The sequence below is a fragment of the Colias eurytheme genome, chromosome 15 (assembly GCF_061535395.1).
Source record: "Colias eurytheme isolate Ceu_HAF_F1 chromosome 15, ilColEury1 Martin Lab GWU primary, whole genome shotgun sequence".
Taxonomy (NCBI): domain Eukaryota; kingdom Metazoa; phylum Arthropoda; class Insecta; order Lepidoptera; family Pieridae; genus Colias; species Colias eurytheme.
In genome coordinates, this window is record NC_142994.1 from 9,811,250 (window position 1) to 9,828,010 (window position 16,761).

The following is a 16,761-nucleotide window of genomic DNA, read 5'->3' on the forward strand; positions in this document are numbered from 1 at the left end:
AGGTTGCCTGGAAGAGATCACTCTTAAGTGATAAGGCCGCCTTCTGTGCTGGACTAGTTATAGGTTTTAATTTTAAGGATTTGTTTGTATGCCAGCACAATAAAGTGTTAATAAATAATAGATAAATAAATACCATAATATTATGTAGAACCTAAAAACCTGTAGCAAATCAAGGACTTCTACTTTGGTCTTATTTAATTTAGGCTATTGTAACCCCCAGAGGTGTGGTTGTAGGCGGCGTGGGCTCTATCCTATGGCGTAAAAACAAGGACACAGAAGTCTGATCACCAACTTGTTCTTAAAGAATTGAATCGAGCAATGAAAAGGATGCATAATGCCCCATACCACTATAAAAATCGGTAAACAATTTCTTTATCAAATTCCTAGGTAATATGTATTAAGTATTATAAATGCGAAATTTTGCGAGGATGGATGTATGCTACTCCTTCACGAAAAAAATATCTACTGAACCGATTTGGACGATATTTACAGTAATATAGGTTATATATCAGAATAAACATGAGTTAGAAATACTTGATTTGCCCGCGGGTTCTTCCGTACAGCTATTTGATTATAATATTTTGAAAAGGTTAACTTATATAGATTGATTTATTAAATATCTAGTCTAGACAGTGGCCTTGACTGTACAGTTCACATATCTTAAACGTGAACACAAACATTATTAAAATTCGAAAGTAATTTTGTTTGTTCTTGATTTCATGTTTTTTTTTTATGGAAATGTTCCAATGATTTTAAAGTGAGTCATGACAAAATGCATAAATATCTGCATTCGTGTAATATATTATTTATTTCTTATTATGTTAACACTTTATGCAGTTTATAGTAAAAAGCTCTAGAAACCCTCAAAAATATGCACCTGAATTAAATGTGTTTAAATTCACATTTACACTTAAAAACCATTCAAGGCTAATCAATTGAAATCAAATCCGAATATCGTAAATAAAACAAACAATTAAATCTCATATTCAAATAAGGGTCGAGTTGATCTGAACAATGATCGCGGCGATTACTCAAACGTTACCCAAGCTATTGTCCATCCGATAGGTGTCATTGTCAAAGGGTAAGATACATACAGCAGTAATGCTTAAGCCGAGAGCGTTTTGCCAGGCACCATTGTATCTAGCAACATGACCGCGCGCGCCTGCGTGCTGCTGTTATTATGCGCGAACGCATTCGCCCGCGAGTGTATAGAGCTCACTTTATCCGACCGAAATTTACTATCCGATAGCATATTCAATGGGACGATACAAAAGTTGGGGGCGAGGAATGAAAGTAATGACGATAGTGCAAGGGTGGACCTCTTGGGGTTGTGGGAGAGGTTCCCCAAAGTGGTGGTGCCTTTGAACGGGACGAGCGAGCAGTGTCGACGGGATGGACAGATGTTTTTGGACGCTCTGGACCGCTTGGAGCTGTGGGCTTTGAAAAGTAAATATTTCGATCTATTTATCTTGTTTAGAAGCTATTTAAATATTCCGCTATCACGTTGGTATGATGAGATTGGGTAAAGTTATAAGAAATGCACTAATTAAAAATTAAAATTCAGGTATAAAAAAATACATAGTAATAAATACATAATAATATTTTCTAGAAAATGTAATCAATAAATTACGACGATATTTATACATTTAAATTTTACACACACACACTCACATACAAGGCTTAAACACCAAAACATACACAGGCATGTCGAAGAAACAATTTCTACTTTTATTTTTGTTTGTTATATATTTCTTTTTTCTTATTGGCATTTCTTGGAAGAGGTCGCTGAATCCTGACATACAGGTTTTTACCAGGGAGTCAGAGACTTCAATAATTCAAAATGTAAAATCTTTTGTCAATAAAGTCTCAAATAAGCAAAGCGATTACTATCTACTTAATAAAATAATATACATAAAATAATTTTCTATTATTGTTCCATTATCGATCTCCAATTCGACCTCATACGCTTTCGGTCACATTTACTCTTATAAACGTAAAATATAACTCAAATCAAAATAAAATAATTAGTTAAGTATATATACCTATATAATATAAACAGTAACTGCAGAAAATGGTCTCAAAATATGATTTACATAAATAGAAGATTACTATGTCTAAAGAAAAAGTTTTTGTGAAACTTTGAAGTAACTATTTTCATAATTTTTTATTTTAAATGAAATTAACGTCAATTTGACGATAGTATTAATATTTAATGTACAATTAAATTCACGACGAAGTTATTTGAAGAAAAGTTAAATAAAAATTTGTTCTTATAAAGTTAAAAAAAACCTTCTAGATTAATTTTAATATTTAAATTATGTCTTAGAATAAGTAAGCATTTTAATATTGTATTGGCTTAGGTAATATAATTTATAAAAATTGTTGATATAAGAAATTAATAATTAAATCGTAAACAATTTCATAATAGCATGTTGTTTGTTATTTGACTTTATACAAACATTGCTGATTATAGAATTTTGCAATAAATTACATATTCAGGCTTTATTTTTGAACACAATTTAAACTCATAATATAACTTTTGACATATTTTAATAACTTTAATATTCATAGATAGTATATAATAAAAATGTATTTATTTACTTCTATAAAGAACTTAGGACTTGTACACTATAATTAACACAATACATAATATATAAAATCGCATAAAACTAAAAATCAGTCCAAATCTAAAATAATATTATAAAGCTGAAGAGTTTGTTTATTTCTTTGAACGCGCTAATCTCAGGAACTACTGATCCGATTTGAAAAATTCTTTCGGAGTTGGATATTTATTGAGGAAGGCTATAGGCTATATATCATCGCGCTAAGACGAACAGGAGCCGAGCAACGCGGGTGAATCCGCGGGGCGCAGCTAGTCAGAGAATAAGTATGATAAAAAACACTTTTATCGATATATTACATACATACGTTGTACTTGTTGTTTTACATTGAACAAAGTCAACTTCGCGAATCTATTTCGACAATTTACCGGTTTTAATGTAGTTAAGGAACTTAAATACGGAAGGAGAAGAAATTTCGATGACATATTTGTTTTTAAGATATTTTTAAGTTCCAATACTGCATTCTGCGATACAACACGAAGAATGTATAAAAATTTAACAATTTCAATATTTAAAAAGTTATAATGTATTCAAAACCGGATGATTATATTAGTATATTTCTTGTAAAAAATGCTTATTGAAAAAATGCCTACATACAGATTCGTCATATTTCAAAGTTAGGCAATAGGCAATCTACACAAAATATTTGTATGGACAAGCATAAATCGTGAAACTAGGCTAAGAAATAGTAAAATTCTAGAAAAAGCACTATTTGAACAAATAATACAGATAAATTGTAATTAATTTATATGTATTTGAATGAATGAATAAATAAAAATGCTTTATTGCTTCTAAAATAGAAACAAGACTTAACAGAAACAGCAAAGGGCAGACTTATCGCTAGGTAGCGATCTCTACTAGGCAACCCTAACAATGACTCTGATTATCTTATCTTCTATTATAATATTTAATATAGAAAAAATATCAAATAAGTGTTTGTTAGCGGTCGAGGTATTTTTACAATATGGGTCCTAAATTGCTTAAAATAAATAATAATTTTTTTTTTTATATCAAAAGAAAAACATCTCGATCACCGTACATTATATGAAAAGTAAAGTAAATTAATCATAACACACATTATGTAGTCGCGAAAATTAAATTATATAATACAATGTGTGAACTATCGCAATACTATAATACCGGGAAATGGTTTTTACTGCAACTGAAACATGTGACATAACGTATTCCATTGATCTTGATTACAAGAGTTAATCATGACTGTATAAATCACTACATAGTGTAAAAAAAAGTCGCTTTCTCTGTCCCTATATTGTCCCTATGTATGCTTAAATATTTAAAACTACGCAACGGATTTTGATGCGGTTTTTTTAATAGATAGAGCGATTCAAGAGGAAGGTTTTAGTATATAATTTATTGGGTTTTAGACAAAGCGGGCGAAGCCGCCGGCGGTAAGCTAATAAGTTATAAGTACTTATAGACTGGGGTAGAAGCCTTTAAAAATAATGAAAAGATAAAAAAAATCGCAGTCGGATGAAACCCATTAGAAAAGGAGGGGAATATGATAAAAATGTAAGGAAAAATAAATTACGGTCAATCCGAGTTCGGGAAGCGGGAGGGGGGAGCTATTAAGAGAAAAAAATGGTTTCTCTCGATTTCCGACAAAACTACAAGTCCTATAGAAAAAAGTTCAATGGCAAAGTTGTAGGTATTTAAAAGTTCTACAACTTTTGTATTCACAATTTTTTCATATAACCTCAAAATTACGGTGAAAAATTGAAAAAACCAAGTTTTTGGTCTTTTATTTTTATCTACTTCAAAATTTATTTTTTTTCTACGAAATTTGGTGGAAACTTACTTTCCTCCTTTAGTCGAAATCCTCACTGCTGAGGGTCGTGATCATTTTGGAGTTGTGATTTCCTAGCTATTTTACGCCATTTGTCTCGATCTTCTGCGATGTGGATAGCTTCAGGTACGCTAGTTTCTACGGTCGTTTTAATTTGGTCTGACCAGCGCATTGGGCTGCGGCCTCGGGGCCTTTTTCCTTCTACCCTGCCAGTTAGAAGGACTTTCTCCAGGTTGTCTCCCCTCTTTCTTGCAATATGACCGAAGAATTCCAAAATTCTTCGCAAGCATGTGGAGGACAGTCTTTTGGTAATGCCAAGCTCCTTGAGAATTGATTTATTCGTTCTACGTGCCGTCCATGGGATGCGAAGCATGCGTCGCCAACACCACATTTCAAAAGCATTTATCCGAGAGTAGTCTGCCTTACGCAATGTCCAGGTTTCGGAGCCATATAGAAAGATGGAGAAGATTAAAGAATTGACAAGTTTCCGTTTGGTTACAAGAGAAATATTTCTATCTGCCCACACTCTGTGCAGTTGAGACATTGCGTTTTTGGCGATTCCTATTCTTCTTCGGATATCGGGTTCACATGAGCCATTGTTAGTAATAATGGAGCCTAAGTAGACAAAACTATCGACGGTATCCAAGTTGGTCGTGTTTGTCGCATCCATCTTATTTGTACGATCGACAACCATTAGTTTGGTCTTTGCTTTATTAATCGTTAGCCCCAATTCATTGCTGATGCTTTCCAATCTGTCTAGGAATGAAGCCATTTCGACTTTATCATTTGCTATAAGCGTGGTGTCATCAGCATAACGCAGATTGGTGATTTTGGTGCCGCCGATATTAACTCCACCATCCCAATCTTCACAAACTCTTCTCATGATGTATTCACCATAAATGTTAAATAAAATGGGTGAAAGAATGCATCCCTGCCTCACTCCCTTTTCAAATTTAAATGGCTTGGACAAAGTATGGTCAACTCTTACAACTCCCTGGCTATTGTAATATAGTGATTGAAGTAGGAAGATTAAGTGCTGGGGTACACCGAGTTCAGCAAGCACCTTCCAGAGACAGCTCCAGTCAACACAATCGAAAGCTTTGCTATAGTCGATAAAGCACAAAACTAGTGGGATATCGAATTCATAAGCTTTTTCGACTAACTGTCTTACGTTTAGGATTTGTTCGCGTGTGCCTTTGCCCTTCACGAAACCTGCCTGTTCTTGAGGAATTTGCCAATCGAGATAATATCGAATTCGATTATTTATAATATGTAGTAATATTTTGCTACTATGTGAAACGAGGGACAAGGTACGGTAGTTTTCGCAGTTTCTGGTGGAGCCTTTTTTGTGGAGAGGTAAAATAATCGATTTACACCAATCAGTTGGCCAATCACCATGTTGCCATATGTGATTACAGATGGAATGAATATAGTCTATACCTTTGTCCCCGAGGGATTTAAGAACTTCAGCGGTGATATGGTCAGAACCAGGTGCTTTTTTAATCTTAAGTGCCGCGATAGCTGCAGTAACTTCCGATCGTAATATTGTGGGTTCCAGGTCAATGTCATTCCATGGGGTGGATGCTTTATTTGAGTTGTTCGTGCAGCAGTATAAAGCCGAGCAGTATTCACGCCAACGATCAGCAACATCATCTAAATCATTAATAGGATTTCCGTCTTTATCGTTGATAATCCATGACTTAGGTTTAAAGTTCTTAGAGAGTAGGTGTACTTTTTTGAAAAGGTCGGATGTCTGATACTTCAAAGCATGGGATTCAATGTCGGTGCATATACTTTCTATAAAGATGTTTTTGTCCTTCCGGCATTCTTTCTTTATAAGCTTACCTAGTCTGGAGTATTCAAAGCGTGTGTTATCATCCAGCAGGCCTTCCGCCTTAAGCTCTTTTCGTTTCAGTATCAATTCCCAAGTAGAATCTGTCACCCATGTCTTTATCTTCTTTGGAGGATTTACGCAATTTCTGTTCTGGATAATAGTATCGAGGCCGTCTAAAATTACAGTTTTAAAATATTCCCAACATTCATTAGCTCTTAACTCAACAGGCAGACCTGCGGTTGCATTTTCTACAGCTCGACTGAATTGCAGTTTCTCACTAGGATCAAGGTCTCGAGGTTTGGATGGTTGAAATTTTCTGGCTGCCTTCAGGCGAAGATTAAATCTGGCAACAAGTAGATTGTGATCAGTGCCACAGTCAGCACCAGGAAATGTCTTTACATTTCTCACAGATGATCGCCAGCGTGAGTTCACAATAATGTAGTCGATCTGGTTTCGATACCGAGCACCTGGAGATGTCCATGTATAAAGACGGCGTGGGTGATGTTGAAAACAAGTATTGGTGATACATAGGTTTCTTTCTACGCAAAATTCTATGAGCCGTTGACCACGTTCGTTTCTTGTTCCTAAGCCATACAATCCGACAGCAGATCTGATATGATCGTCATTTTTAGTGTCTCCCACCTTGGCATTCCAGTCACCTAAGATGATTGTTATTTCACGATTCGGAATTGCAGAGAGGGAAGAGTTGAGTAGGTTATAAAAATCGTCAATGTCCTCTTCCTTGGCTTTTTCTGTGGGGGCATATATTTGTAAGATATTAAGAATGTGAGGTTTAGCATTGATCTTCAGGGAGATGATTCTATCCGAAATAGGATTATAGCCCATTACGTATTTTGTCATATGTGAGGGAAGAAGAAAGCCCACGCCATTTGCGCTTTTGTTTTCGGAGCCAGAGAAGTACAAGGTGTTACCAGAAACGGTTTTAAAATGTCCTTGGCCCCGCATATGTGTTTCGCTAAGACCGAGTATGGAGATGTGATGGTCGGATGCTTCTCTATCCACGATTGTCAGTTTTCCAGCCTGAAGTAAACCACGAACGTTCCAAGTTGCGAAGCGGTGTTCTTTACGTAGAGGTATCCTTTCTCCGGAGTTACTCTTACAATTAGCTTTAGTTCTTCTATCGGATTCTTCACAAAACTCAATAGAAGCTTCGGTAGCATATTTCACATCACTCAGCCCGGTTACTGAGTGACGCCGATGGTCAGTCGGATCGCATGACATTGGCACATCTGTAGTTACACTTATTTCCATAATGATTCTCATAGGATTTACTCATGGTGGGTTCCCACGTCCTTCCATGGCAGGATTTTAGAGGGGTATTTAGTCCCTCAGGGTTACTGCAGCCCAGCTTTTAGTCAGGTTAATTAACCGCCGCCTGACACTCGGCGTTGTTGATTTTACAGCTGGGTGGGTGGAATCCAGCCAACCCTCCTCTTTTCTCATCCGGGCTTGGGACCGGCAACGGCAGAGTTAACTTACTTTATTATGTCCCAAATACACTGTAATTTATTTGATTGAAAATATTTATTTTTTCGCCTTATTTTGAATTAATACCAAAAAAACAACCTAATTTTCAATCGAAAAGTCACCCGTCAAAATATCAGCTTTTTTCAAAAACTTGGGGTGGCTTTTATTCATTGAAATCTCTACTTTCATATGGTGTAAAAAAAATAAACACCACCATAGTAAATGTTCTCAGGAAATACATAAAAACAGTGTAATAATGAACTTTTACTAAATCAGGCACACTTCTTGAACTCTATATCTTCTCTTGTATCGGCTTTTCGGTAATATTTCAAAAGAAAAATAATTATCTGTTCTAAGTTTAATATTTTACAGCATATTCAAAAGCAAAATGATGTCGATGAAAACATTTCAGGTAGTTCGAGAAGTGTGCCTGATTTAGTAAAAGTTCATTATTACACTGTTTGTATGCATTTCCTGAGAACATTTACTATGGTGGTGTTTATTTTTTTTACACCATATGAAAGTAGAGATTTCAATGAATAAAAGCCATCCCAAGTTTTTGAAAAAAGCTGATATTTTGACGGGTGACTTTTCGATTGAAAATTAGGTTGTTTTTTTGGTATTAATTCAAAATAAGGCGAAAAAATAAATATTTTCAATCAAATAAATTACAGTGTATTTGGGACATAATAAAGTAAGTTTCCACCAAATTTCGTAGAAAAAAAATAAATTTTGAAGTAGATAAAAATAAAAGACCAAAAACTTGGTTTTTTGAATTTTTCACCTAAATTTTTAGGTTATGTGAAAAAATTGTGAATACAAAAGTTGTAGAACTTTTAATTACCTACAACTTTGCCATTGAACTTTTTTCTATAGGACTTGTAGTTTTGTCGGAAATCGAGAGAAACCATTTTTTTCTCTTAAAAGCTCCCCCCTCCCGCTTCCCGAACTCGGATTGACCGTAATTTATTTTTCCTTACATTTTTATCATATTCCCCTCCTTTTCTAATGGGTTTCATCCGACTGCGATTTTTTTTTGTTTCAAAAATTATCTACTCTAGTCTATTAATGTACATACCGAATAATTATTACTTTCGATAGTAATAATCATGTAATAATATATGTACCGACGCTATTATAATTTTAACAACGCGAAATCTATACTAAATATTATAAAACTGAAGAGTTTGTTTGTTTGTTTGAATGCGCTAATCTCAGAAACTACTGGTCTGATTTGAAAAATTCTTTCGGTGTTAGATAGACCATTTATCGAGGAAGATTATAGGCTATATTATATTTATATCATCACACCAATAGCAGCGGAGAAATGCGAGTATAACCGCGGGGCACAGGTAGTTAGAAATATTATCAATCGTGATTTATCTCGCGATTTTGCAAAGTAAAGTTATTTTAAATAATATTATGCTGCTTACATTTTAACGCATCATTTTTCCATAGTTCTACAATATTATGTGAAAATCTATTGAAATTGTCAAATTGTATTATATCATGCAAACACAGCCTTCGGGGTTCAATATTTTACACACAACATTACTATTATTTGGTATAACGGAATTTAAAATTTAACAGTAAAATAAATGAATATCATCTATTCTGTTTATGTAGAGCCTACGTTCATTTTTATATTCGGCATTTTCTTTGTGTTTATCAGTTTATCTCCTGTATGGAGCCTAGAGTCACGTTGTATCATCTTATTACCTGACTACTATGCTTTCAGCATAACTTTAAATCTACTTATCCTTATTTGAAAATAGTCTTTTTCATCTTGACCCGACACATAAATCAATTAATGTATTTGACCGTTAAGGACTTGTTTTCATTCTGTTATAAATTTTTCGTTGTTGTTTTCGAATATTTGGATCTTTTTTACACGCTTTATATTAGCTTCACCTGTTTGTTTGTAACCGACTGTATGTTTGTAACCGACTTCTTTGGGCGCGATTTTGACCCACTTTAAACGGCCAGATTTCGTTCAAACTTTGTAGATTTATTGAGGACCGATGACAATACAATAATATGATAAAATTTTCTATTTTTTAGTTCGGTTTTCTATGAAAAGCGTGTTTTTTAGTTTTTTTAAACTACATATAGATATACTACTTTCACATAAACTACATACTACTTTTTTGCGGATATTTATCATCCAAAACATGCATTATTCACAAATGCAGCTTTATTAAACAGGAAAATTGTATTTTAGAATTGTCTTTTTTTAATCCTTCATAATTTTAAAGTTTTATAGTATTTGAATGCCTGTATATTTGCAATAACATTTCGATCAAATACCACATTATTTATTTATCTAGTAAAGCTCGTCAACTGCGTTTTGCGAACTATGTCGTCGTAAATACGGAACCAATTAATTCCGTTGTACCTATTCAATATAATATAACATATAATATCCAAATGAAACCGTAAAAATGACATCGCATTTGTAAGAAATATAAAAAAAACTTGTTTTCAAACAACAATCACCGAAATAGTCTGGATATTTACATATTTTATATCAAAATAGAACATTATACAAACATGATCGTATTATATTTTTATATGTTACTTGTTTTGCATTTTCAACGTCACGTGAAATTGTAGAGCACCTTATAAAAGCAACTTTTTTTTTTTCTTTCTTTAGTATAGGTACCTAATGTTAAACGCGAGAATGTAAAAAAAGTCCTGAGTTTGACAGATGGTAAATGTACTTCAGACTAACAGGAGAGCTGTAGATTAACAAAAAAAACACTGTTTTGTGAGCAAAGCAGGCTGATCTTATTTAAGACGCTAATTTACCAGTACCTACCTATACAAAAAAAAATATTTCGCAATATTTTCCTTTTAAAAATCTGTGTTACTCGGTCATGGAATCATATTAATTTGAATGAAAATTTCCTTAACAATCTCTTTATTGATGAATTTTATTCATACTTAATTGTAAACAGTGACCTAATTAGTACAACCTTAGTCCTAAACGCAAACAGATCGAATGCATAGAAAATTGAGTATTGAGATTAAATAGGATACTAGCTTCCACCCACGACTTTGTACGTGCATCCCCGTTTTTCCCCGTTCCCGTAAGAATTTCGGGAAATCCTTTCTTAGCGGATGCCTTCGTCCTAACATCTACCTGCATGCCAAATTTCAGCCCGATACGTCCAGTGGTTTGGGCTGTGCGTTGATAGATCACTATATCAGTCACCTTTGAGTTTTATATATAAGTATAGATATAGATATAGATAGATTTTTTACCTTGGTACGTAAGTAAAGCGCCGAAATCCAGTCATCATAGAACTGATATTTTATTTAATTATTTCCTTCACGGCAACATTTTCAAGTAATATACACAAGAAAGCTTATTAACGAACATAAGGCTACTCGCTTACCACCGCCCGCTAAGAGTAAGAGAGTGAGGTAAAGAATATGCAGATACACTGATATCTATTTAAATAATAAAATCAATAAATCAATCGAATCTTTAATGTCAGCGTCGTAACTCATCCAGTTAAACCCCATCGATTTTCAATTATCTCTATCCCATCTACAGGTCCATTTTGTAACGAGATAAAAAGGGACGGCTACAATAAAAAACAACACATTTAAAATTCTACGCTTGTCTGTATGTGAGTGTACGTGTCTAGCTTTAGGAATGTTCGAGGCTAAATCGTCAAAAAACCTATATAAATGACGATTTTCCTTAAACCATGTGGATTAAACGGCGTAATTTACTTTTCCCTTTATCAAAAATCAATTGTCTTTTTTGCGGATAAAACACTGTCTAATTTATTTACAAAGCAACGATAAAGATAAAAATAATCCGCATGGCTAAATTTAACAATCTGTATTCTGTCTGTCTGATTTTCTTAGATTATGCTGCTACTATACTGCTACATCTATTTTGATACGAAAATTAATAGAAGTAAAATTACTAATTCTATAAAAAGTTGTTTTTTATCATTTAGTTTTGACAGTAACGTTATTATTTAAGTAATGGTGCTATAAAGCTACAGAAAATTATATGTAGTGAAATTATTAACATTATTTTATCTTATTACATGATGCTACAGGCCTTAAACATTCCCAAGAACTAGAAATATTTTCCAGTTTATATCAAAACAGGTTATCTATTTTTAAAACTCATCCCCAGGGGCTGGTTACATACTAAGCCTTCAGCTAGGGTTGCCACCCAAACATATTTATTTATTACTTACTTACATACATTTATTATCCACGAACAAAGCTCTCAAAGAAGGTACAATTTGTATAATAATTTTACCTTATAATAATCAATTATTATCTCATAATGTCTTCAATTCCTCTATATGTAATTGTTAAAATATTCTCTTTATATTCAAAGTTCACTGAACTCATTGTACAGGTACCATGAGAGCGATGTTGCGGGCCGAAGCTAGTTGTAATATTTCTAGTACAAAATATTAAATAAAAAGCTAGTTTCAATCCGATAGATATGTTTGTTGCAAAAACGAATCTAAAATGCATAAGTACCAAATATATAACTGTAAGTCTGTTATTTATTTATTTATTTATTGTACAAATAATACTTAAATAACTTAAAAACAAAAGATTGCTTTAATTTTCTTTTCTAAAAATAAATAGCTAAATAAAAAGCTTTGGCAGCCCTAGACACCGTAAAAAATCATATAATTTTATCATCATCTGTGACCTTATTTGTAGGTGTGGCTCTTTCATTCGCTATAAGAAGAAATATTTTAAACGGTATAAATTTTATTTGTATGCATTTTTTATCGATGTTAGCATAACATTCTAATTCTTCAATATTCAAAATTACATAGATTGCAAACCATTCAACATCCACAAACCTTTATTATTCTTTAATATTTCAAATAATTATATGAATGTGTTTTTAATACATGCATTAAGCGCGTCACACACGGTGAAGATACTATAATATTTTATCTTAAGATACTGTTATATTCTAGATACTCCTGTAAAACCGCCATCCTGTTACAAATGACCCACAAAATTTCGCGTCATTTGTAACAGGATGGCGGTTCTACAGGGGTCTTAGTACGCAATGACAAAAAGAAATAATTTGGAAAATCCAAAAGTGCACGCCTCATAATTTTTTTTTAATAAATATTTATTAATTATTATTTTTGTTTATTTAATAACAATTAAACCACATCGAATCAGACCCTGAAAAATGAAAGGGTTCTATTCCTGAGCATACTCAAGCGTAAGAGAAAAAAAAAGACTCGATTAGTAAAGTATTTCGGTCGCTATCGTGTTAACAAGAAAAAGGATCCGCACATACAGACACACGGACGTCCAAGACAGAACTTTTTTAAACTGTTTTTTAACTAGTTTAAATAACAAAAATGACATCAAAAATATCATGAACGTTAAAAATAGTGTTTTTTCTTAATATGTGTGTGTATGTATTATCTTACAAGTGCAATGTATGATACATAAAGACATTTTAAGTTTGAAAAATCAGATGTTTTGCGCGAAGTGACAGTAGTACCCACCTCAACGCTTCGCTTATGAGGCGTGCAAAATGATGGTCCGAACGCTGATACCGGATGCGTTAAGATACTGTAATATAAAATATAACAGTATCTTAAGATAAAATATTATAGCATCTTCACCGTGTGTGACGCGCTTTATATAAATACGTCATATTACAATTAGTCCGAATTAGCATGCCTTTAAATTACAGTACAAAATAACAAAAGATTACCTAATATTTTTTTAACACAAGTAAGCCATTCACATATACATTTTCTTTAAAATAATATAATAACAAATGCATAAATTCATGTATCATGCATAAGTCATGCATCTCTATCCCATTTAATTTGTATAAGCGAAATTTGCTGTTAAAAACATTAAATTTAAATCCAACATTTATAATAATTAAATAAAATATTGGCATAAACCAAATCAAATACTGTTATTTGCCTAATTCTATCCTATTACAATCAAATTGTCCATAATTGTAGGTATCCTATGTCCAGTCTATTAACTGCTAGCTGTTCTCTAATGGAACAAGGCTTTGTGGCCAATTTGACCTCCAAACTCCCATTCTAAACGTCTAGTATCTAGATGATTCTCCAAATTATTTTAATCACTTTAAAATGTTAAATAGTTTATTATTGTCTTCAATCGTTCACGATAAAAGTTGGTCAAAATAAAGTTTACAAAATTTACGAAGTACATACTTATATTGAAATGTTATCTTCATCTTTATATAGAGTGTAATATTAGCAATTCAATTTTAATAAGTCGGTAGTTAATAACTTTTAACATGTAAGTATTACTTGCACTCATCGTTTATATTGATTTGAAAACCAATATAATATAACATCCATACTAATATTATAAATGCGAAAGTAACTCTGTCTGTCTGTCTGTTACTCAATCACGCCTTACTACTGAACCAATTTGCATGAAATTTGGTATAGAGATATTTTGATACCCGAGAAAGGACATAGGATAGGTTTTATCCCGGAAATCCTACGGGAACAGGTTTTTCTTTGAAAACGCGAGCGAAGCCGCGGGCGGAAAGCTAGTAATAAATAAAATGAAGACTTTATTGTAGAGATTAAAAATAGTAATTACCTATTAACACTTAAAATTAAATTTAACTATCGCTTTAAAACCATAATAAAGTTGTAAAATATCATGTTAAATATGTGGGTTAGCTGGGTTTACTAGCGATTACATATCCATTTTCAAAATACAAATTAAATTCTTATCGTGTCTAATTTGATCTGTAATTATAAAATCCCTTATGTCAACGTACCCAAATAGCGCACGTTTTTCTATCAAAGGAAGTATTAATTAAGGTTTCAGTGCTACACGTAATTAATTAAAAACAAAATGATTTCGGAAAATGTATTAATAACATGAATTTTATCTAACACTTATTAATTAACTCGTGGCCTCTTCGACCTGGTAAGCCCCCACAGTTTACCTATTGAGAGGGTGGATTCCCGAAAAATCTTCGTAATCAGTTGCTAAGTTACAATTAACTCTTTAAAAATTTAATCGCCTTTATTATTGGCAATTATTAATTCAGAAGAATGCTAGAATAAATATATCCTATAAAATAATTCTTATTTATGTAATCTACCATTTCGTATCTGTTGAAGGTAAAATATCAAAAATTGAAATCATTTTATCAATTAGTCTGAAGAAAAAGCTTATGTTTAGATATTTACGATGATTTGCCTGGTGATCATTGAACGAAACCTTCATGCTTTACTAATTAAATATGTAAGTAATTATTATTCTTACATCAAGTAGGAATGATGTGATTTTTGATGTGACAACGATGTTGCAACAATACAAATCACAACTTATGTAATGGATTCTGTACACATTTATTCTGAATTTTGCTTTAGCCCATCTACTTACCTCTTTTTAAAATAAATAAATTCTGTAACAGCTTAATCACAGTTCTAATCAAATTCCAAGTAGGTATCCTCTTAATTCCGATCACGCCAATGTCACCGCATTTTGCATTCACCGCCTGCAATCATTTCACCAGCTGTGACGTCACGAGGTTCAATGGTACTCGATGACATTCGGCTTTTCGGATGCACATCCTTTAAACTGGGACGTGGAAGATGTGGAATATTCCTAGATAATCGGTAGTTTTTATTATTTGTATTTGTTTATATAAGTAGTTTATTTATTCGTACTTGACTAGAATTTAATATTAATGTTATACAGGACTATGTTAAAGTAGCTGTGTCACGCGGTTTCACGCAGGGACGCACCCGCGTGCAAAATCAAGTACTATATCTGTAGCATATACATTATTCTGGTACATAATCTACATCACTGCCAAGTATCATCAAAATCTATTCAGCGGTTTTTGCGTGTAAGTGTATCAAACATACATTTATCCTCAGAAACTTTCGCATTCATAATATTAGTAGGATAGGCATTTAAAAGATAAAAATTTCGTATGCAGTTCAAAAGAAGCTGTTTGTACATCATATCATGAGCAATTGATGAACATAACAGCAAGCGACCCTGACCGTCTGAAGTTTAATGTTTTTGCGCGAAATCTTAATTCACTTTCTAAAATTAAACATTGTTAACCCCGTTGAGTTCATGAAACCGTTTTGGTTAACAGCTAAAACATGCAATTATGAAAAAAAATCTTTGCAAATAGGTAGGTACTTGAAATTCATTCATTTATACCGTACAGAATCGAGACTTCATCGACGTGATACTCGAATGAAGAAATTAACCTAGAATTTAGGTTAGTTTTATTAATTTCATACAATAACCTATATCTGAATCAAATTTCATCCAGACCAGATCAAACCTGAAAAAATCCATCTTTATATACCTCCAAAATTAGATCATTATCAAATCCCTCTTATTCCCGTGCCAATAATGCCATTTACTTATCTGCGAAAGAATTATCTCTGAGTATATCAGTTTATTTACGATACTGGTACCAACTTTTCCTGTTACAATAAAAACATTGTATACATAAATCAAAGTAAAGCCTTAAATTCACTAGGGGCAAATGTCCCCAGATACGTTATTTCTGTCAAAGTTCCCGATATTTTGCCGCCTAATCTGACACAGATGGATCATGCAAAGTGCAGTTGTTTTGTTGGAGATTGTTTAATTCATACATTGCATTTTTTATCTGTCAAATTATGTATGACACTAACAATATTTTCATGTATCGTTCACTGCTGTGCACAGCTTTATACCCTGATATATTCCTTGATCTATTTAAACATTGTTTGTGTAAAGAAGATATGTAAATAATATAAATAACAACCTACTGCATTAGGATAATCTTGCTTTTTATTACTACTTAAATATTTTTGGTTTCCGCGTTCGATAACACCAATAAAGCTTTTAAACATTCCTTAATGCAAAATGGTATTTAATTAATTCACAAAAATACCATCTGCGCTGTGCTAATAACTAAGATTGACAGACAGACTGAAAGCGAAAAGAAAAGTCGGTCATATTACAAATCCTTC

General features: G+C 32.9%; 1 protein-coding gene across 1 annotated transcript in view; it reads left to right on the forward strand.

Moving 5' to 3' along the window:
- Window positions 1-1,109: 1,109 nt before the first annotated feature.
- drd (drop dead) overlaps window positions 1,110-16,761 on the forward strand; it is a 36,543-nt gene continuing 20,891 nt past the window's right edge. Inside the window, exon 1 of the mRNA XM_090110133.1 lies at window positions 1,110-1,446. Coding sequence (XP_089966259.1) covers window positions 1,149-1,446 — 298 coding nt within the window. The 5' untranslated portion in view covers window positions 1,110-1,148. The remainder of the gene's footprint in view (window positions 1,447-16,761) is intronic.